The 23,041-nt window shown below is 37.4% G+C and overlaps 1 protein-coding gene across 1 annotated transcript in view; it reads right to left on the bottom strand.

The window, feature by feature from the left end:
- The window catches only part of Sema3a (semaphorin 3A), a 198,104-nt gene extending 190,069 nt beyond the window's left edge, over positions 1-8,035 (bottom strand). The window contains exons 1-2 of the mRNA XM_032907051.1: positions 7,946-8,035; positions 7,056-7,249 (exon numbers count right to left, since the gene is read on the bottom strand). Coding sequence (XP_032762942.1) covers positions 7,056-7,167 — 112 coding nt within the window. The 5' untranslated portion in view covers positions 7,168-7,249; positions 7,946-8,035. The remainder of the gene's footprint in view (positions 1-7,055; positions 7,250-7,945) is intronic.
- Between the last annotated feature and the right edge of the window lie 15,006 nt (positions 8,036-23,041).

Genomic DNA, 23,041 nt, shown 5'->3' with positions numbered 1-23,041 from the left:
GTTAAGGATCCTTTGCCTAAGGAATTGTGCTACCCACAATGAGTTACATCTTCCTCCATCAATTAACTTAAGAGAATCCTCCATAGACATGCCCATAGGCAATCCATTTTAACGTCTCTTTTTCAGGTGATTGTAGGCTGTGTATATTCAACAATTAAAATTAACTCTTACCATCAGACTGTTCAACCCACTGACTACCAATTCACATTCTTAGTATATACGAAAGGAATTACATTTTATCAAAGTGCTTACTTAAGATAAGACAACGAAGGCTAGCAAAAATGCACAAAATCAATCAACAAAGACTGACTCTGTTCTAACCACAAAACATATAAAACACCAACTAGTAATATCTAGCCTTGCAAACATCACAATGTATCAGAAGCAAGATGATTCATGTAAGTACTTTCAAAGAACTAAATACTCATTTGACATATTCAATAGCCTTTCTTTAGCTTTCTTATGAACTCTCAAGTGGGTCACGTTGTAATTCATCCGTAGACAAATTTGTGATTGCAGCTGTACCTTATCACTATTGAGTTTGGTTAACACTGTTTTCCGTGCCCACATTTAAGCAAAAGAAACCTAAAGATCCAGTTTTAATGACTCATTCAATGGATGACAAAGCTGACTGAGTTAGCCTTCCTGGGTTTTACACTAAGATTGTGGAAAATAGAAAGAGCAAATCATTCTTCATATTTATCAACAGAATTTTATTTTTGCTTATCTTCCTTCCCTAGTTCAAGTATAAATTGTATATTTTCTTATCCTGGATTTGACAGAGTCCAGCTTTGTTACTGTTTGGGAATAGCACGTGAATTTTCTATTTATAAAGATGTTTATGTCTTGGCAAAAGAAAGAGATAGTAGCTGGAGACATTCAAAGTTATTTGTGCTAGATAGAATTTACAGATTCTTCCATATGCTTGATTGTAATTATAGTTAAAAACACAATAAAATTTAAAGAAGTAGTTACTTTGAACTACAATGGAACTTTCTAAATATGTTATATATTCTCAACTAGCTCTTCCATAATTATATAAATTATGTGCCAAAATGTATCATATGCCAGATCATTCTTCCTTATAAGCACATTTCATAATTCATATGAATATGTGCACATGGAAATAGTGCAACACACACAAATACACACATACACACACACACACACACACACACACACCTGGTCTAGCCTAATCTAATTGTCTGTAGTCACTATTCCACTCTTTAGGCTGTTTAACTATAGTTAATTCCGTATTTTATGGATACATTATTTTTAATATAATTCTCATTTAAATTAAAACATACTCATCTCTTTCATACTTATAGCCACTTACTTGTATGTGGGGAAATGTGCTAATAAGTTCACCCTGAAGAGCACATCAAAACCCTTAGTAAAATTCCATCCTCACCAATGTTCCCTTCAGTTCATGTTCCATACCATGACTTGTGTTTTCCCAGGGTTGGCCTTCACAACGTTACTCTGTGTGTATTTATCCTAGCAGCCTGCCTATTTTCAAACTAATGAAAGAGCTGTCACAAATTGCTACTGCCACCTATTAGCCAGAGCATAGAACTGCAAATCATGGTAATTCCTTTAAGGAGTACCCTAGAAGCAGGGAGGGGGTAAAGGCCATCTAGATTCCCACTTATTCTTATTTTTATTTTTAACTACTAGTTTATCTTTTCAAAATAAGCTTTAACCCAAGCAATAAACGCAGCACAGTGCTGACATAATTTTGGAGGCTTACATATAACTTGGTGTGTATGTATCACATGATTATAGATTTTTTTAAATAAAGGTTGGTGATTGTAATTTTGTTACTACAAAAATTGCCAAGATATAGTATAGGATTTAGTAAATTAAAGTTGTTAGATGATGAGCAATTTATAATTTATTTTAGACAAATCCAAGTAGAAATTTTGTTTAAAAAAATCTTAAATTTTGACTTAAAACTTTTAGAACTGTGATTCATGAATGTTTAAATGAAGAAAAATCTGAATAAGAAGTTAAACCTCAAATTTTCTCACAGACACAACTTAAATTGTAAGATTTTTTAAGTACACATCCAGAAATATGATATAAAATTTAGTCTATACAGTTATATGCTCACACTAATGATGTCTTTACCCATCAGTTTAAAACTTGTTTTTGGCAATAGGGATACCCATAATCACTTCTATTTCTACTTAAATTTTTCCCTCAATGGACCTTCAGTTGCAAACCTTTTAAGTATACATTTGTTAAATAGAATTGACCCTAAGTCGTACTGTGTCTGTTAAGTATATTCTGATATTCAAGTATCAGAAATCAAAGAATAATTGACACCACAGACCTATGCCTGTTTAGTTCATTAAATCACTAGAATAAACATCTCTATTGCTTATACCTGTAGTGAGAAGTCAGAAATCTCAATGTTAAGCCATTCAGACTTCAGGTTTAATTATCACACGTTGTCATGGTAGAGAGTTCTATGAAACAGTTTCACAGTCTTAGTGGTTTTCTGTTTCTTAAAATCTATATTATATTGACTGTCACTTCAATGGACAACCTGCTTGACAGACTTAACAGAAGGGCCACAAATTGAGGACTTTCAGGAACCTTCATTTTATGTAACCTGAGTTGAATGACAGGATACACTTGTGTGCTATTATATGTTCAACTGCCATGATTTTTGTTAGGATACGTCTTGAATAGATTTGTCAAAATCTAGTTTTCACCATCTTAAATTCAAAATTTGTTAGCCAATATACGATTTGAAAGCAAATAAAATTTGATAAGAAAAAAGTATTTTTAAAAAGACTCATTAAGTCAAAGACCCAATAACATGCAGTGACAGTTTGAAAAAGTTGTTAAAAGAACTATAATTTATAAATTCATCATAAATTTGTGCATGTGTGCCTCTATATATTGTAAATACACATTTCTAGATATATTTTACTTGGAAGGGGATTATTAATGTAGTGTAAAACTTGTGTTTTTGTTATTGTATGAGAATTTAAGAGCCCCTTGAAATATCTTAATAGTATCTAGAATGTCAAATAATATATACATATATATATATATATATATATATATATATGAAACAGTGTCTAATAGAGTGGTTCTCAACTTTTCTAATGCTGTGACCCTTTAATATAGTTCCTCATGTTGTAATGAGCACCAACCTTAAAACTGTTTTATTGCTACCTCATAACTGTAGTTTTGCTAGTGTCATGAATCATAATGTAAATATCTTTAATATAGAATGTCTGCTATGTGACAGCCAAAAGGGTTGTGACCCATAGGTTGAGTACCACATATTATGTAGGTGTGTGTTTGTGTGTGTGTGTGTGTGTGTGTGTGTGTGTGTGTCTGTGTCTCTGTATGTGTGATTTAAAATAGTTTTATCACAAATATTTTTTCACATTATCAATTACATAAATTTATTTAACAATAAATATTAATATCAAATATGAAGATTCACTTATGATAATGGCATGGAAGTAGCCACACAGGTATGTTAATACTTGTTGGTAAATGCTTTTTAACAGAAAGAAATAAACTATAAACCAGCAATCATATTACTTTATTTTAAGGTAATCATAATATATGGAGCTAAAGATACAGCAACTTTCGAAACTTTCATTTAAAATTTTAATTAGTAAAAATTGGCTATTTTGACTTAAAAGGCAATCTCATTTTCACAATAATTAAAAAAACTTGATTCTTGGAAAAAGAAAAAAAGCAGTGGAATAATGAAAAATCCTTTGAAATGTCTGCCCTTAACTTTAGTGCTGTTTACTAGGTCCCCCATATGAAGGAAAGGTTAAAATCATTGATTTAACCTTTGGATTCACCAGACACCATCATACTGAGACTTGCATGTGTCTTTGATTTCTCCTCAATCTGAGGCACATCGTGTACTGGAAAAAACCATTACACTGAGTGATGGAACATTTGTTCCTTGTTTAAAACCTCCAAACCTTCTTTTTCCCTTCTTCTTCTTGTGAATCATACAGGTTTTTTCTGAAGATTTTATTGGACCATGATTCTCATATGAAAGATCACATGATTTCTTAGTATTTCATAAGAGGGGGTAAAATTGAGTAATTTTGTAGATGAAATAAATAGTTATGTACACATTTAAAAGAGGGGGGTTTGAACATTAAGCCCGTTAGAGTTCACACACTCAAGGAGGGCAGACGCATCTCTCAGTGAATGTTTCTTGAGGATAATTTCTGTGTGACGCTGAGATTTACAGAGTTCTCACGTTTTCTTCCCCCACAAGGATTCTAAATCAGACTGGTTCAGAGCAGAAGCCAACACACCCCATTTTTCTAATATTATCACTTCTCCAGATGGTTCTGAAAACATCTATTCAGCTCCCTTTTCCTAGAAAGTAGAGTTACCTTATTAGATATGTAAGCACATGCACTTCAGAAGCTGACTGAGTGTCTTTACTCTTTCCCTTTCTCATTTAACATATCAAATCTCTTTCATCTACTCCCAGGCAGACTGACAAGGAGAAAGCCAGCACAGTGATTGCCTCAAAATTCATCTTGGCAACCTGAGCAATGACAGAGTTAATGGTGGATCTTTGAAGACAAGTGACCATGGGAAATTAAGGTTGGCAGGGATTTAACTCTTCATGAGGCATGTCGCAATATTTTTAAAAGTGATGCAGTGGATATTTTAACTGTGTTTGACATCTAATTAAGTCAGGGAAAAAAAAGAAGCAGATTTAAAAAGAAAATCTCTCTCACTGTTAGAAGCAAATTCTTGACAACTGATTATCAGGCGTGTGCTTTGGCGAAACAAGCGTGTGCGTGAAGAGACAAAAAGGTAAAGACACGCCAACGTAATGACAGAAGAAGTCTGCTGGAACCCTGCCTCTTATTTTTTGCTGTTGTCCACTTTGCAATGTATTTTATCAAACTGCCAAGCTCTTGGTCTATCAATAGAGTCCTTATAGAGCTCCGAGGAACATATAAATTTAAAGGAAAGCCCAAAAATCCTGCCATAGGGAAAACCTGTGAGACTTACAGAGACAGTGTTGCACATATATCTCCTGATAATGTATACAGCCCTCATCATCAGACGGCTTTAAACCTATGTCCATAAAAAGAGCAGTTGCAATTCAACACTATCTACATGGTTTGAATGGGTAGACATTACAGGTGCCTCCCCTCTGACTGACTGTAATTACTGGCAAGAAAATGAAAATTTCACAAAATAGGAAAATATAGTGAATTTTAATCTTATCTTACATTTTTGTCAACAATTAGAAAACTCTTTCTAAGACTATTAGATTCTTAAAATATATTTTATTATCGCAAATTTGCTAATACCAAATTGTAGCATGTAGCCATATGACATCTTAGAGACCCAAACCTGAGAATCACATTTTTAAAGATCAAAGTTGAACGTGAAACTTACAAGAAGTATAAGCTTGAATAAGATAAACTAGCAATCTATAGATAGCTTGATGGTGTCTTCTCCATGATACAAATCATAGACCAATAAAAATGTACATTATTTTATATGATATGTAGCTAATTTCAATATAGTTATATAGAAACACAGTAGACACTTAATGAAATAGTTAATGTATACAATGATTTTTCAATACCATGTAATAATCTAACTGCTTATTTTGTATTAAATCTATATGCTGTTAGGTGCTCAATGAAATATTATACTAAAAATAATTTTCCAAGTCACCATATTCTATCCTAAGTTGAATCCAAATACACACATTAATAGGTGTTTAATTTTCTCATGCAGGGTGTGAAAATTATGCCTCTTTCTTAATTGATATCCCTATTCACACTAAAGAACCCAGAAAAAGTTGTCCTGTATCATGAGAAAATTAGAAATCCATTTTCTCTGAAACTTCATGTATATAAAGGAAGTGTGTGTGTCTAGAATTAGCCAATGCTCTTCATGGATCTTGTAATCTGAATATGTAGCAGAGGTGGAAACTACTCAGTGCCCCACCCCCACTCAAGAAATCCGAGAATCATAGGAAATCAGCACCTTGGGGAGTTAAACTATAAGAGTTAAAACGGTTTAATCTTAAACTCCATTTAATAAGATATGAGTTAGAGAGATAACCTCTGTCACTAAAAGTTTTGTACACACACACACACACACACACACACACACACACACACACACACACTTTAGGAATTGTTTTACCATTACTTTACACATCAGTCTTTGAAATTTATCCAGGCAAATATTTTCTTTAAAATTGTCATCTGAAAAGACACACACACACACACACACACACACACACACACACAAAAATCTGTAACAGAAAGTATCATATAACCTCACAGGGTTCTCTTTTATAAATTTGCACTTAAAAGAAGTTCATGAAACTAGCTGTGTCACCAGAGAATATCATCCCTTGAATTCTCTCTTAACTACATATGGAATTAAATAGCATTTTATTTCAAAGGCTAGTTTTACACCAATTAGGGAAACACAGTCTTTTCGCCATCATAACACAGTGTGGAAAAACTAGCCTGTTCTCCCCAGTTTATATTCTCTTGGCGAACCATGATCTACTGCTTATGTTAAGCATCTGAGTGTCAGATTGGAACAAACTGAATATTCATGATGACGATTAACCATTTAGTGCCTACAACTAAGAAGATACTGTTCTTTGCAATGGTTATGCTAGGTAAGGCATGGATTTCTATAAAGACGGCATTCTTAAGCATTAGGAGTCATTTAAGAATATTTTAATAGACGAAAAGTGAGAAGAATGAACGGCACACAAGAATGATCAGAAGGTACCCAGATCAGCATGCACGGAGCAAGCACACAGCTAGCTCACTGTGATTAAATGTTCTTTGTTTGCATTTAAGTTGTCACATATCAAACAGAAGACGTGCTTTTTTTGTTGTTGTTTAAGGGAAAGTATTTAAATTCCCACGGAAATTTTCACCAAATGACACAGGTTTCCCAGGTTAAACTAAAGCTTTGATGGTTAGCGTTGGGAGTTCAAGGAAAGAAAGAAGGAGGCATTACAAAGATAGCCGGATAAAATAAAAGGAGAGCTTTACCTTTGTACGATAATTTCAGTCTTGGCACATTGTTCTTTCCGTTTGCATAGTTTGCTCTTGCTGTAAGTAATATACCCCAGAAAAGACAGGCAATCCCAGTGAACCAGCCCATGCTGCAGACGCTGGAGGTCCCTGAGCTGCAGCAGCCTTCCTTCCTGTATTGTGCGGCCAGAGAAGTTCAAACAATCTGGAAACTGGAGGTAACAGGTGATTTAGGTCAGTTTCATTCATAAATGCAGACAATCAAGACCTCATGGCAACACTAACGTCTCTTCTTCTGTAACAGTCACGGAATCACAGAAACTTCAAACCCTCAAAAAAGAAAAAGAAAGAAAAAAAAAAAAAAATCGAGCCAGGCACCGGATAATGAGGCACAACTGTTGTGTGGAAAGAAGAAAAAAATTAACAAGGGCTGCGGCAGTGGCGCTTAAGAAGCAGTTCCTTTTATCTCCGCTCCGCTGATAGCCGGTGGCTGACTCTAATCCTGCTCGCTCTCCCTGCTTCATTCGGCTCCGAGGAAGCAGAATGAAAGGGAAACAGAGAAAGAGAGAGAGGAGAGAGAGGGGGAGCGAGCAGCCTTGAGCAGCGCGGACTTTTCCTGTGCACAAGCAGGGAGAGATGACACAGGATCCCGCGGACAGGTTTTCCCAACACTCACTAGACGCGCTGACAATGGGAGAGGAGCGAGCTCAACCCACTCCCCTTTCCTCTTGTCACACAACACATGCAAAAAACATCTCGCAGAGATTAGAGCTGGGAGCAGAACCCTCCGGCGTGCCTGGGAGAGGCATGGGGCTATAAATTTACCTCCTGAGGCAAGCGTTGTTTTATAGCCATTTGGGGGGAGCAATTGTGATTTTTTTTTTTTTAAATCGAATTTGGCTACCTACAGAATTTACAGTCCATGCTCATTACACAGCCTCGCTGAACTTGTGCAGTGTGTGTGTGTGTGTGAGTGAGTGTGTGTGTGTGTGTGTGTGTGTGTGTGTGTGTGTGTGTGTGTGTGTGTATCCTCGCACCAGTGTAACTTTAACCACGGAAGGTTTTAAAGCCCCCTTAGAGATTATTCCCGCCTCCACGCAAACCCCCTTGGGTTCAGCCACCCCCTTCCCCCCGCTGTACAACAAGTGTAGTGAAGAAATTCCTTGGAAAGCCTATATAAACGATCAGTTCAAGACAAATATAGGTCCACTGAGAATTATAAATTACAACAGGGGATTCGCGAAAGGATACTCCAAATTTAAAAGTGCCGGTGGTGGTGGTGCAGCTTCTGGAAAGCGGTGGCTGACTGCAGAGCACCACCTCTTATTAATTAGATCCACTTCCCTAGTGCTGGCTTCAAGGGCAGAGGAAGACGACAAAGTTCACAAAAGTCCCTGCTGAGTGTCAAGGACCAGAATTAAAAAGAAAAGTGTGTTCTTCTGTCTTCATGAACTGGTGAGGGGTGACTCACTTCTCTGTGGGGCACAATCATGTATTCCGAGCCGAGTTGGACCTCATTAATTCTCTGCCATATAGGCATGCTGTCTGTGGGGTCTAAATTTGCTCTTTTACGTTTCCTTCAAGACCCCTTGACATCTAGTAGTATTATGGGATTTGGGAAAGACTTGTATAAAAGCTAGAAGAGAACACCCTCTACATTTCCTGTAATCTTCTCTGTATTCTGTATTCTGTTTTCTACAACCGCCTCTAAACACTTGAAATCCGGAAGAGAACTCCTGTTTGATGATCTGAACGTTTCTTGGCAGAAAGGACAGGTCTCCCTTCACAGTCAAAACACAAACACCTTTTGAAAGTCCTCATAAAAGTTATCTAAGCATTGCCATGAAAACTTCCCAACTGTCTGTATACCAACAGCATTCTTCCCCTGACCTCTGTGTGAATGTAGAGAGAGGAGGATTTAAGAGAGGAGGGGGAGGGGAAGACAGAGCCTACTACACCAGATTGATTTGTCAAGCAGATCTTATTGTATTTGTCAGTTCCTGAAAGCCTATTGATCAGTTAGTATTGTTAAGAATATAAACTCCAAAATCATGTTGATTTTACTGATTCCACCCTTGTTATCCTGACCACTTTTCACGCTTTAGGCAAGGGATTAAGACTACAAAAGACAAGGGACGTGTTTGCTTGCCTTTATAGACACTCATCCTGCAAAGGAATTCAGGCCCCACTTTGGATTATCGAGAGAATTCCAATAGCGAATTATCCCAACTAAACACCACCATTATCACTTTGAAGCATTTCGCCTTTCTATTTAATTTATTTCTAACTGCATTAAGATATCTCTAACATGTTTCTTGTGTGACGCAGGGGAGTAAGTTTATTTCTCTCAACACGGAGCAGGATAAAATTGTGTATCTATTTTGCCTGTTAAAAAGTCTAATCGTTGAAATTTTCATATGTTCTGCAGAAACTGATAGTAAATTTCAATGGGCAAAGCTCAGATTGATTCTAGAGGAGGGACATGTTATCTTGAAACTGAACAATAAGAAAGGAGAGCATTACTGAATTGTGCATAATAAATAATTTATACTAAAGTTAATACTGTAATCAGATACATGACTATGTTCATATTTATAAACACCCCTATTCTTATAACTTTGATGCAATTAATTTCGGGGCCAACATAAAGGCCTTTGGGTCCTAGGCACCTGCTGTTACCTCACCTGACTTTAGCAAGATTAACTAAAATTGTTTCCTAACTTTACAGCTTTACACACAGCAGAGAGAGGGGGGGGGGAGGGAGAGAGAGAGAGAGAGAGAGAGAGAGAGAGAGAGAGAGAGAGAGAGAGAGAGAGAGAAAGAGAGAGGGATTAAGTTTAAGCCCTTTCTTAGCTGAAATAGAAGTGAGGCTGCAGAGTACCTGCTGAAGAGTTTGTGAAAACACAGGACTTAGCTGCAGGGACGGCAAACAATTCGGATTTTGATCCACTCCTTCAGCTGTTACCATTCACTCAAAGAACCTGTAGCCTAAGGCATGGCTTGATTAAACCTGCTGGACGTGCCACTAAAAATGCTGAGTTTTCCCTCTTTACTGCCACACCTCAAAGCCAGAAGTAGCATCTTGATCTTTGAATACTGACTCTTAAAGTACAGGAAAATACTGTTTCACTCAAAAGCATCCTATTTTCAGTAACACTCCACTTCCCAGCCTATGTCTCATACCACAATTAAGCCTCTTAGCAACTGAGTTCCTGATACTTCTAACCTTCCACGTTTTCAGATGCAAGTGCTGCCACTGGAGAGGGATCACAAGCTTCCTAGGAAGATGTCCCTGTGCTTGTTTTGGAGAACTCGCCCATTTCACACTGTGATAGGTTATGCAGAATTTTCTGGGTGTTGTACTTGATTTTCCAGAGAAACTGTACTTCTAACTTTACAACAAGTTAGGGAACTTTTATTTATTTATTTTTCCCAGTAAAGACTCAGCTTCAGAAGTTACTTGTTAAAATACTTCTTTTTGTGTGGAGATGGTTTTTGCCTTGGGTAAAATAAATGGGTTTACTTTGAAGAGCCCACTTACAAATTATAAAATAATTTTTATAAATTATAAAATAATTGGAAAGGACAAAAACCTCTGTTCTTTACACCCAAATTTAAGGCTGGGGGGCATGGTTCAATGGGTAAATTACCTGCTGTGAAAGCATGCAGACTTGAGTTCAAATCCTTAGCGCCTCTTAAAGCACACCATGGTGGCATGTATCTATCTATAACTGTTGCAAGAGGTGGATCCCTGGAGTTCACTGGCCGGGCAGTCTGGTCAGTCAATGAGGTCTAGACTCAGGGAGGGATCCTGGTCTCAAAAAATAAGGTGGGAGCAAATAAAGAATAATGTCAGGGATGGCCTTTACCAGGCAACTTCCACGCACATGTGTACCCACTCAAACTCCCTCCTTCACAAATTAGAGTCTCTCTCCCTCTCCCCCCCTCTCACACACACACACACACATACACACACACACACACACACACACTCACACACACACAAAACACACATACCCAACACACACAAACATGCACAACACTCATACACACGACAGACACATACCACACCACACCACACCACAACACACTTACTTTCCTAGGGTATAAATGCCTTGCATTTTCCTGAGCAAAGACATTTGTTGCATTTGTCAATAAAAGACTGCAATGACTGAGCATGTTTTGAATGCATTGCAATGATCTAGTGTGGAAATCTACTCAGGGTAGACTTGATGGGACAGGCGCACTTACAGTCTCATTTCATTGTAATTATAGCATTTCCTCCCACACGTGATCACTATTAGAAATTAGTGACCTCTTTAAAGAAAATTACTTAACTAGGGAATATTTAAAAAGTTTATTAATCAGATTTTCTAACAAGACTAAAAAGACAACAAAACATGATTTTTTTTTTACTTCTTTTATTAAGATGTTTTTGATCAGGTTATATTTTTTTAAAAAAATAGCATCTGTTATTTCCTGTTATTTTTTTTTCAAAAGGCTGCTTCATTAGTTATTGAGAATCTTGTGATCATTAACATTGTCGTAAATGCCAGAGTTAAAGCCAACCTTCCCCATTCCATGTTGAAATTTGTTTTTAATAAATGTTTTTCTGGAACTGGGCATTTGAACTTTTTTCTCTAAAGATAATTAATGTAGGTGGAAAAAATGCTTTAGAAGATCAGAAAATATCCTATTAATTGAGATGCTTTCCAAACTAAATATTTGATATATGCTCTGTTCAAAAATGCTCATTACTTAAGGATTACTGTAGTCAGGGATGGGAACCCAAGGGTGGCAGGTTAAAAGCAATGTCTTTGAAATTAAGTTACACTTTGCATAATCTGACCCTTATGAATGCTTTTAGCATAAACAATATCTGTGGAAGCATGAGTGGAAAGAAGGAATTGGTAAAAGGAAAGGGAATTCAGTCTCTACAGAGGCATTAACTCCTCCCTTCCCCCTAATGCCCTGGGAATACAGACATGGTAAAATAAGCTTGTCTCAGCTCTGTATTAGACTTGCAACACAGTGAAAAAGTGCTCATTTTGCAAATGAACTGTAATAATAAATATTAAATCAATGCAGAAGGGAATGAGAAACTGACCAAAGAGTTATACTGTTACTGTATATCGTAAGAAAAACCCAGATAATTAAAGCTGTCCAAAAAAAAAAGTCACAGGGGAAAAAAATGTGTACTGGTGACCATCTCTCTCCTTGAGAATTTGTTTAGTGGAACTAGCAGGTGGCCTTCGTTAGCTTAGTTAGTATGTCAGAGTGGGGAAGAAAGAAGTGGCTAGAAAAATAAGCTGAAGTTACAGTTTGTGTCTAAATTGCCCAAAATGTCTAAACTAGTCTTAGGAAGATGTTTTGATTGTTTGTTCTGTTTTTTTCTTTTTTTAAAAAATTATTTTAGAAAACCTGTTTTCATTTCCATGGTCTCTTTCATTTTATCATATCACTCCATCATGTATTAGCATTTCACAAATGTTTGAAAGTGGCACATCTTTTCACCATTTCAATTCCTGCTCAGGCTTGTCACAACCCCACCCCCACCCCCTATCTCCACCCCCACCGCTATCCCCACCCCCACCCTGGCTTCTTTGCTAGATCATCTCCTAAATGAGTTCCCTAATCAACCAGATACTGCAAATACCTGTTAGTGGTGGGTTTTACTGACAGTCTCCACCTCAATGGAAAGGGAACAGGAACATTTTCAAGTGAGACAAAAATCCCATTGTTAATAGTGATTAGCAGAGGCTCAGCAGTGAGCTGGAAAAAAGGGCAGCATCTGCAGAATCTAAATGACAAGAGCAGGTTGGCCCCCAAGAGTTTCAGGATATGAAGTTATTCACGTTTTTTGCTTCCAAGAGGCACATTACACACATGCTCACTGAATAAATAAATAAATAGGTCTACACTAAATATACAAAGTGTAGAAGCTGGCAAGGCTGCACAAAGAATTACTTCCCATCTGACTCATGCAAAGGAGATGCAAAGAGTTTCTCTGTTAACCTCTGCACAACAATGTTACACCTCCCATGTTAGTCTGCTACACTCTATGTGCAGGGACTGGGTGATTAAAATGCTTTTCATTAGCTTGAGATTGATAATGACAGGGAGCAGAAACTCCTAGGAAGATTCAAACCTCCACAGGAAGGAGAGTGTGCTATAATGGCAAAACCAACTGTCTTGTAACAATAATTCCAAAACTAGCATGCAGTCGACTTTCCAGGATCACAAACTTCCCCAAATTGCAATAGGTAAAAAAGAAAGGCTATGCCAATTCTTTACTATCTCCCTATTGCATATTGCCTCCAATGTAAAGTACCCTCTGGCCTGGCCCAGGCCTCCTCCTTTCTTTCTTTTTTCTTTTCTTTTTTTTTTTTTTTTTTTTTTTTTTTTTTTGCTATGGGGCAGAGTCATAACCCACGTTCCTGTCACTGTTTTAGCTACAGCAGCAGCAGCTGCCAGTTTATGAGAGACATTAGAAAACGCCTTGTTTATTAGTTGACAGTGGTGTTTTATACGCACAAGGATTTGTTAAAAAATTTCAATTTCCCATCTTTCTTTAGTGTGCATCCATAAAATTAAACCCCGGGAAACAAAAATTGATTGATAGGACTTCATTTTCTTCCACTGCTCTTTCAGAGAGAGAGCAGCGTTCAGTCTATAGCTGTTTATCTCCTTGAGTGACAGATCCCGGTTGGAAAGGTGTGAGTTTGGGACTTTGATGAAACTGTTATTTACTTGATTGTTTTCATAAAATTTATACATGATGTAAGAGGCTTAGGGACTTAAAAAACAGCGATTTCTAACTGAATTTTAGAATTCTCCTTTGGCACAAAATATCTATAAGACCTAATTGTATTATACACAATTGTATAATGCACAATTTTTATTATGTTATCTCAACTAAAGCTTTGCTAGTAAACAAATGTAACATGCAGATTGGCAGAAGGAAAATATTAGTTTACCTCCATACTTATGACTTTAAATGATGAGAATTTCTTTTCTCTTTTAGTAAACATTTTTCCATATCATATATTCTTTTCAGATTTAGGCTTTCCCGATTCCTCCTTGGTCCTCTCTACCTGCTCACACATCTAACCCCAGGCCTCCTTTCTCTAGCTTTTTAGAAAACAAAGAAAATATAAAAACAAACAAATAAACAAACAATTACAACAAAGTAAAAGCACAAGAAAAATACACACACACACACACACACAAACATGTGCACACATACATGTTTGGAAAAGAAACAAACAAAATCAGAAACCATAATATACAAGCAAAGGACTGGTAAGAAAATAATGTCTCAAAAAGCAGTATGAAAATCACCAAAATATCATTTTGAGTTGACCTTCTCCTGCTGTGCATGTAACCTGCCTTAGTGAAATTCTGGGAGAAAACTGATTTTCCTTTGCAAGCTTCTATGTTGAGGGCGGGGCCCTTCTTCCTCTCGGCACTAGGACTGTCTGACTTGAACATGTATAGGTTCTGTGAATGCTGCCAGCCTGTTAGTGTTCACAAGAGCCAATCCTATTGTGCCTAGAAGACAACTTCCTTGCTGTTATCCACCCCCTCTGGCTCTTACAAGATCTCCACCTTCTCTTCCTTTTGCATAGTTCCTCGGTTCGAAGGGAATGGTTTTGATGAAGACATCTTATTTCGGACCAAGTCTCTCACTCTCTGTCATTGAAGTAATGGACATAATTCTGATTGCTTAAATTTCCACAGGTAAGACATTTGCCTTATTTGACAGTTTTGTACCAAATGGTGATTACAGTTATTAATATATTGAATGTTGAAAAGTATTTGGATAATGCATATAAAATGTTCTTACCAAAATAGCAATAACTCTGAGACAAGGCACATAATAATTAACTATATTTTTGTAATTCCATAGTATATCATAGTGATTAGTAACATTTAAAAAACTTATTTATATACGTTTTATGTATCTGATATATATATATATATATATATTTATATATATATATATATATATATATATTTTGGTAACATCTCATTGACTTCTACACTAATCACTGTAAATTCAATGATACCGTGAAACCTGTTTCAATCCCAAATGAAAAAAAGGTAGAGAAATATATGTAAAACTGAATGGGCCGAGCTAAACGTGGTAGCCACAAGACACTGCTCCAGGGGGCGAAAAGCACATTCTGAGATATGAGAAAGCAGGAACTGGTATTCCCTGACTTCTGGGCCCCCAGCCGGAGCTGGAGGACTGCACAGAGAAGTCACGAACGAATGTTGTGAGGTACCTGGACTTGCAACAAGGACAGGGCCATGGTGATCCTCAGACTCTTGGACATCTAGTCACCGCTGGCTGAGAATGAGATCAGGGCCTAAGAACTGATGCCAGGAAGCTTCATGAGGTAGAGCCAGTCTGAGACCTGGAGACTTGGTGGGTACACAGCTGAGACAGGTGGCTCTCCCGCTTCCTGGCAAATTCCTGTCCTGGAACACGTGCCACACTCCCCACATAAGGAAACACGACCACAGGTCATGTAGGCCCGGAAGAGAGTTCTGCATGCTGAGGCCAGATTTCCATATGTGTACCCACCAAGTAAGTCTCCAGGTCTCAGACCCGCTCTTTCTTATTTCGCTTCCTGGCATGGTTTACCGTCCCATAACCAAATGTAAGTACAACCGTGATGCCGGCATCACTATGTAGTTTTCTCTTGCAGACAAGGTGCAGTCTGACTGCAGTCATATCCTACGGACAGAGCTGAACATGGGGCAAGGGGTCCATATAGAGATTGGGAAGAAAATGCATGGCTCTAAAATGGCCTTTAACAGAACAATTCTTAAAAATGACTGCAGTGGGTACCAGACAGTGTATTGAAATGAGGGAGATCTTGGCTGCTGTTAACTTTACGGTCTTAAAACCATGTTCTTTGACTGAGGTATTTTAGAGTATTAAATGCAAAGAAATTTGCATATCGTGAACAATGTATTTGACCACAAAGGATAAGATGACACAAATTATAAGGGGAAGAGTATGGAGGGATACATGAATGCAGAAACTGTGATCTAGACCAGCAAGCATGAGGTTGCCTTTGTTAATTACCTTGCAACTGCAGGCAGCTGCAGTTTGAAGGAGAATAACATTTCACCACTTAACGAATTGCTGGTGACTCCCTTGGCCAGATGTGAATGTGAGATCCTCCACCTTTCACAGCTTGTGCAGTGTAGAAGAGAGTGGTGTCTCTTTTGCCAAGTCAAGCCTTAAACTACTAGAAGACCCTCACTAGTACTGGCTAAATCCTCAATGTGTGATTGGGTCTTAACAACCTGAGGTCCAAGCCTCGTGAGCTAGTCTTATTTCTGTTTCAGGGGAAATTATTTTCCCAGATAAGTGCCATACTTAACTTGAGGAAACAGAAAAGTTAGGGTCAGTGGGTGACACACCTGTACAATTATTAAGGGGATATCTCCTGCTACTACTTGTATTTTATGTCATTACATCTCAGGTCAATAGCTCTCTGTAGTGTTTTCACTGTTCACCGTGTTTTGTTTCATGCTGCTTCTGAAACTCAAGGGAGTCCTGATTGGCTGGTAAATAAGTTAATTTTTCATCCTGGAGGAATTTGTACTCTAATAGCTTCAACAGGAGCCCTTCTGCATTTCCTTCAGTGTTCTGTGTCAATGCATGGGACAGAATTATGAGACAATGTTTACCATAATGTTATCCGTTTACCACAGAATGTCACTTTAAGTCATAGGATCAGTGATATGGATATTGTGATTTATAGAGTAATGCACGTTGAGTTGTTCACTTTTTCATTAATGTTTTAATTATGGTAATTCTTAAAAATGGCACAATGTATGGGCACGTTTATTGCTTTCTGAATAAAATGGTAATTTTTATGCCTAAGAACAGTTCATAGCAAGGCTTTCTAAAAATACTGGCAGTTGGTAACAGGATCAAATATAGTTTAGGAAAAAAAAATCATGAAGTTTTCGAATCCAACCCATTGTTTCTTTTTAAAAACACAGCGTTTCAAATGTGAATTTAGTAGATGAGAAAACTGCTCTCACCTCTCTCTAAACGGAGTCTATCAGAGAGGGGCTCCAATGTCGCTAATTATTTTATAAGAATAATCATGTTGAAGCTTTATCCAAGCGAAAGCTTTAGCATGCTTTCGGACTGGCATGTCGGGATGAAAATAAAAACCCTTCTACTGACGTGAAGCTGATTGAGTTACATTTAACAGGATGCAGGTCAGGGCGCTTCAGCAATCTAACAGTGGTGGGCTGTTTGCCACCCCAGAAGCAAGATCATGTTTCCTCTGCCCCATGCGATTGCAGAAAGCTTTCCCGAAAACTTCGTGATTGACACTATGGCACTCTTCCCGACCTGATTTATTTGAATGTTACTATCACCATGATAAATGTACACTGTCAGAGTATTAGAAAAGAAAGGAAAATAATCCAGCCCCTCTCTTGGTGAGTTTTAAAATGCTTAGTTTACGCTGTAGAAGCTAAGGCAGCCTTTTATTTACACTAACGGTTTTTCTCTGATGGCTGTTGAGTCTTTATTTTATTATTTTTTTTTTACTTTCATTAAGTGAGTTTGAAATACATTCTACAGGTCTTTCCTGTTCACATGTAAAAGTGAGTGACTGGAGACAATCAAATGAGGTAGTAAGATATATGTAAAACATAGTAAATATGTCATTCCTTAGGGTTGTCTAGCATCAATTAAGCTATCCCTCTCTTTTTATACAATTTCCTTTTTTCAATCTCACGGAACAAAATGCCTAAACTCGGGGGCATCCCAGCCCTGATTCTGAACTATAAGCTAACCCTCTACAAACAGACTAGGTTTGGGGCGTGTGTGGAGGGACTTACAGTGCCAGTCAAGTCAGATTTCAGAGTTTTTTTTTTTTCTTTATGGAGATCTTTATTAAATTGGGTATTTCTTATTTACATTTCAATTGTTATTACCTTTCCCGGTTTCCAGGCCAACATCCCCCTAGCCCCTCCCCCTTCCGTTCTATATGGGTGTTCCCCTCCCCATCCTCCCCCCATTACCACCCTCCCTCCAACAATCACATTCACTGGGGGTTCAGTCTTGGCAGGACCAAGGGCTTCCCCTTCCACTGGTGTTCTTACTAGGCTATTCATTGCTACCTATGCAGTTGGAGCCCAGGGTCAGTCCATGTATAGTCTTTGGGTAGTGGCTTAGTCCCTGGAAGCTCTGGTTGGTTACCATTGTTGTTCATATGTGGTCTCGAGCCCCTTCAAGCTCTTTCAGTCCTTTCCCTGATTCCTTCAACAGGGATCCCATTCTTAGTTCAGTGGTTTGCTGCTGGCATTCGCCTCTGTATTTGCTGTGTTCTGGCTGTGTCTCTCAGGACAGATCTACATCCAGTTCCTGTCAGCCTGCACTTCTTTGCTTGTTTTATGTAACAACACAGTTTTATTTATTTATTTATTTATTTATTTATTTATTTATTTATTTATTTACTTTTCAAGATTTATTTAATGTATATGAGTACACTATAGCAGTCGTCAGACATAGGACATGGGATCCCATTATAGATCATTGTGAGTCACCATGTGGATTCCGGGAATTGAACTCAGGACCCCTGGAATAGCAGTCAGTGGTCTTAACAGTTGAGCCATCTCTCCAGCCCCCAACATTGCAGTTTTAATTACAACCCCTCAGTGGTGAAACTCATATAATCTGCTCCCTTTGATTCCATTGTTCAAGTCCTTTCACCTAATGAACTCAAAACACTGAAGTGGCTGACTTCACAGCCCTTGTCTTAGTTCCTGGGCAATGCAGGATTAGCAAAAAGAAACAAAGCTGACTTTGAAATTTGTGATATTCGGATGACTGGCCAAAACAGGAAGGAAAATAACTTCAGAGTGTTTTCAGAGAGTCCCATCTTTCTGTCAAACCCTTTTTCAAAGTCTTCAATAAGTTTCATGACTCATTAAGATTCATCTGAAATTCAATGTACAACATTCAGACAATGGGTCATCATTTCATTTTATAGAAAGGTTAAAAGTGTATTTGCTAACATGGTTGAACTAAAGATGTTTTACTTTGTGATGTTCAGAAAAGTGTATAGGAGGGTGGTGAAATTCCCTTAAATAGGATTTCATTGTGTCTGATACAACTGAGTTTCATTTTGCACAGGTCTCTCAAGCTGAAAGTCAGGTGTTGCACAATTTAATAGGGAAGGCCTCTTCTTGTTTAAGTAGGTGTGGGAAAAACGTGTCTCCCTTTTCCCAAGAGGTCAGTGGGTGTGTTGGTACAAGAGACAGGTTTCCTCACAACTACTGTGCAGTTGCAACTGTGGCTAGATAAAAGCTGAGAGGGCATACAAGTAGAGGATCTTAAAACAATGATTCGGTGAGGAGAATGAGGTTATGTGTTTTTCTTCTCATAGTGTTATATATTTATAAGTACACACATATACATTATATATGAGTCACATGTGTATATATCAGCATACATGTATGCACAAGTATGCATGTTTGTTTATATATATGTTTGCTTCTCTCTTGCTGTGATTAGATGTAATGACTAAGGCAGCTGATAGAAATGAGAGTTCATTTGGGCTACGGTTCCAGAGAAATGGAAATCCATTATACCAGCAAAGCATGGCACTAGACAGATATTGTGGCCAGAGCAAGCAGAGAGATTGCATCTTCAAACACAAATGGGAAGAAAAAACAGAAAACCAAAAGTGACACAGGGCTTTAAAGCCAGGACCTAGGGATGTATTTCCTCCAGCATGTATGCTTTTCCCTTCAACGAGAATGTTCCTCCTTCCCCAAGCAAGGATGCGCTACCCTCCAGCAAATGTGCTACTCCTAAGCCTCCCCTAACAAACACCACGGGGAACCCAATCTTCACATGTCCGAACATTTGGGGGTCATTCGTCACTCAAACCAGCATCTATGTATATGTATATACTTACAGAGTCATCCATACAAATATTATATGAATATGTACATGTATACATTTAATGTAATTCAATAATAGTCATTAAGCTCTTGTAGCAGGTAGTATGCTCAAGTTGTCAGAATTCCGAGATCTGTGAGCCCACTACCATCCACCCAAGGTTTCCAGTTCAAGGGAGACACAACATAATCTTACCTATTATGGAAACACAGAGAAAATTCTCTTAATGCCAACATATAAGATTTAAAACATATTTTCTCCTGTCTTTTAAAAGTGTTTAGTCAAAACCAGATATTTTCTAAGTATGTGTCATAAAATATTTCTCTCCTATATCAAATGATACAAATTCCTCTGATATTTGTGGCATCTGAGGTGTTGGTGGAACACTGGGCCTTGGTCATTTTCATAATAAAACTTAGTTGACCGTGTTTACCTTTACTGGTATTTACAAAAAATTAATAAGAAATCTCCCTGCAGTTTCTTTGACACTAAAGTTCTCATAATTTTATTTTTTAGAACAGCCTTTATCACTTTTTTTCCCCAAAGTCAGAAATTAGAGTAATTCAGCAAATAAGGATGTGGGCCATCTTTTTATATCTTATTACTTCATTGTAAATTCTAATAAAGGTAAACACATTCAACTAAGTTTTGTTACAAACATGAATACCATGTATTAATAATACGTAGGAAAATAACATTAAACATCTAACAACTTTGCGACTGTTGTAGTTAAGGTAGTCTACTTAGTGATTCAAATTTAACCACCAGAAGAATTCTTTGTAAATAATGAATATTATTTTCATCTTAATATTTCTTTCCCTTCTGGTTATTTCACTACATATTTCCTAATGATGCAATTATTTCTCTTATTTTTTTATTTGGTACTGATTCCTTACTGGAATTTGAATTAAAATAGAGAAACAGGAAAGAAAATGCTAAGGCAGCTTCTTAGTGACTTCACTGGTATGGAAGATGAGCAGTCTGCTCTCCCTGTTGTCAAGTAGGAATAACAGCAGAAAACTTCAATTATTCCATGTCATGAAATAGATGCGTTGGTGTGAATTTGTATGTGTGCAGACTTGTGTTAAACATAAATGACAGATTACATTGTTGAACACGTATAAAATATAGAACAGTGTGTTAAGGGGAGCCCAAGCTGAACACTGCTACTAGTTTTGGACTTAATCAGTTACGGTACTGCATAATGATTTTCTTAGACCGTCAATGTGCTCTGCAGATAAATTATTGGAGAAAATAAACCCAATCCCCAATTCCTTCTAATTCTGACAATACCATGTTCTAACACATTTATTTGCTATAGTGTAAAGTTTAATTGTATTTTTGGCAATATTTAATTATTTTGGTTAGGACTAAAATCTAATGATTCAAATTTACCTATATAAAAGTTATAATTTATGTTTGTGTATATATACATATATATATATATATATATATATATATATATATAAATTATTTTTAAGATACTGTCTTTCAAGACAGTGTTTCTCTGAGAAGCTCTGGCTGTCCTGGAACTCACTCTGTAGACCAGGCTGGCCTCGAACACAGAGACTCTCCTGCCTCTGCTGGAATTAAAGGCATGTGCCCCCACCACCTTGCATGTTTATTTTTAATGTCAAAATATTCTCATTAAACAAAAATATTTATAATATACTCTAAACTAGAATATATGATACTAATTTAAACATAAATTCCATGATTCTGGTGTTAACTTTAACTTCACAAGTTTTAGAGGTGTTTGTATAACATTTACCATTCATATTTTTGTACTCTCATTTGACCTTATGAAGATATACATTGGTAAAGATAATAGTATTGGGAAAAGTAACTTACGTCAGCAAATGTTTACTGCATTTAAACATGGAGATCATTTTTACACACTGAACTAGTTAATCTTGGGAAGACATTTTAACAAGATTGCATTCCTGCTATTCAGGGAGCCTAAATTAATAAAATATACTAAAAAAAAAATACAAATAGAACATATGCCTTCCTTGTCCAGGTATCACAGCCAATAGGCATCCAGCTCAAGTGAGGTTTTACAAGGGGCTTTCTGTGGGAGACAGGGCCGTTGCTGGAGTTGTTCTCAAATGATGAGTAAGAGCAGCTGAAGAAAGAGGAGGCGGTCACACCAGGACTGCAGCCAATGCACAAAGCCGCAGAATAAGAGAGCATGTGTGAGTGCAGGAAATGGGAGCAATTTCGTCAGTAAAAGGATGTAAATTGCAAGGAGAGAAAGGAGAAATCAGCAGGGTCCAAATCAAAAGGCATCCCTACTGTCACGCTTGTAATCTTGATGTGGGTGATGAAATGCCACCGAAGATGGAAAGGAGGGGACCATCATAAAAGATCTGCCTTGTAGAAGAAGGTGTCCTATTTCAGAGGAAGACCTATTCAATGGGATACCACTGGGAAGCTAGGCGATGAAGGAAGTTTATTTTAATGATCTATACAGAGAGGAAACTAGGCTCCCAATCATGGCAGTGGCATACTAAGAGAAGAATCTAGACAAATTTGGGAATACAAAAGGAGTCAAAATTTACTAACTTTTGAGAAACGAGGTTAAAGATAAGGATGGATATATGAGATTTTTCTAACAGTTTGATCAATGGTTATGACAAGAGCCATTAGCCGTTGGCACCCGGAGAACATGAGCAAATATAGCTGGGACAGCAAAGGGAGTGCAATTCTAAACTTCTTGGTTTAGTAGAGAATACCAACAATTTCTTTTTAGGTACACAAAGACAGTTGAACAAATTAGTTGAAAGCTCAAATGCCAAAGGCAAAAATAGGAATATATGTAGGAGTGAAGGCTAAGATAGAGAGGGAAAGTGCACTAAGTACAGAACTCTTGAATATAGTAAAACACAGGCAGAGAAGCAAAAAACAAGAAAATGGGACCAATTCGGTGAGGAGTGGAGGATGAAATGCCAGGAAAATCTAGGGAGAAGCATTTGAGGAGGTCAGCAAAAGTGGGAACAGGCTCTTATGCTGATAGACCTCTAGGGTTTGAAGGAGGATGGAAATCATCTATGTA

The sequence above is a fragment of the Rattus rattus genome, chromosome 6 (assembly GCF_011064425.1).
Source record: "Rattus rattus isolate New Zealand chromosome 6, Rrattus_CSIRO_v1, whole genome shotgun sequence".
Lineage (NCBI taxonomy): Eukaryota > Metazoa > Chordata > Mammalia > Rodentia > Muridae > Rattus > Rattus rattus.
This window is presented reverse-complemented; position numbering and strand designations above follow the sequence as displayed.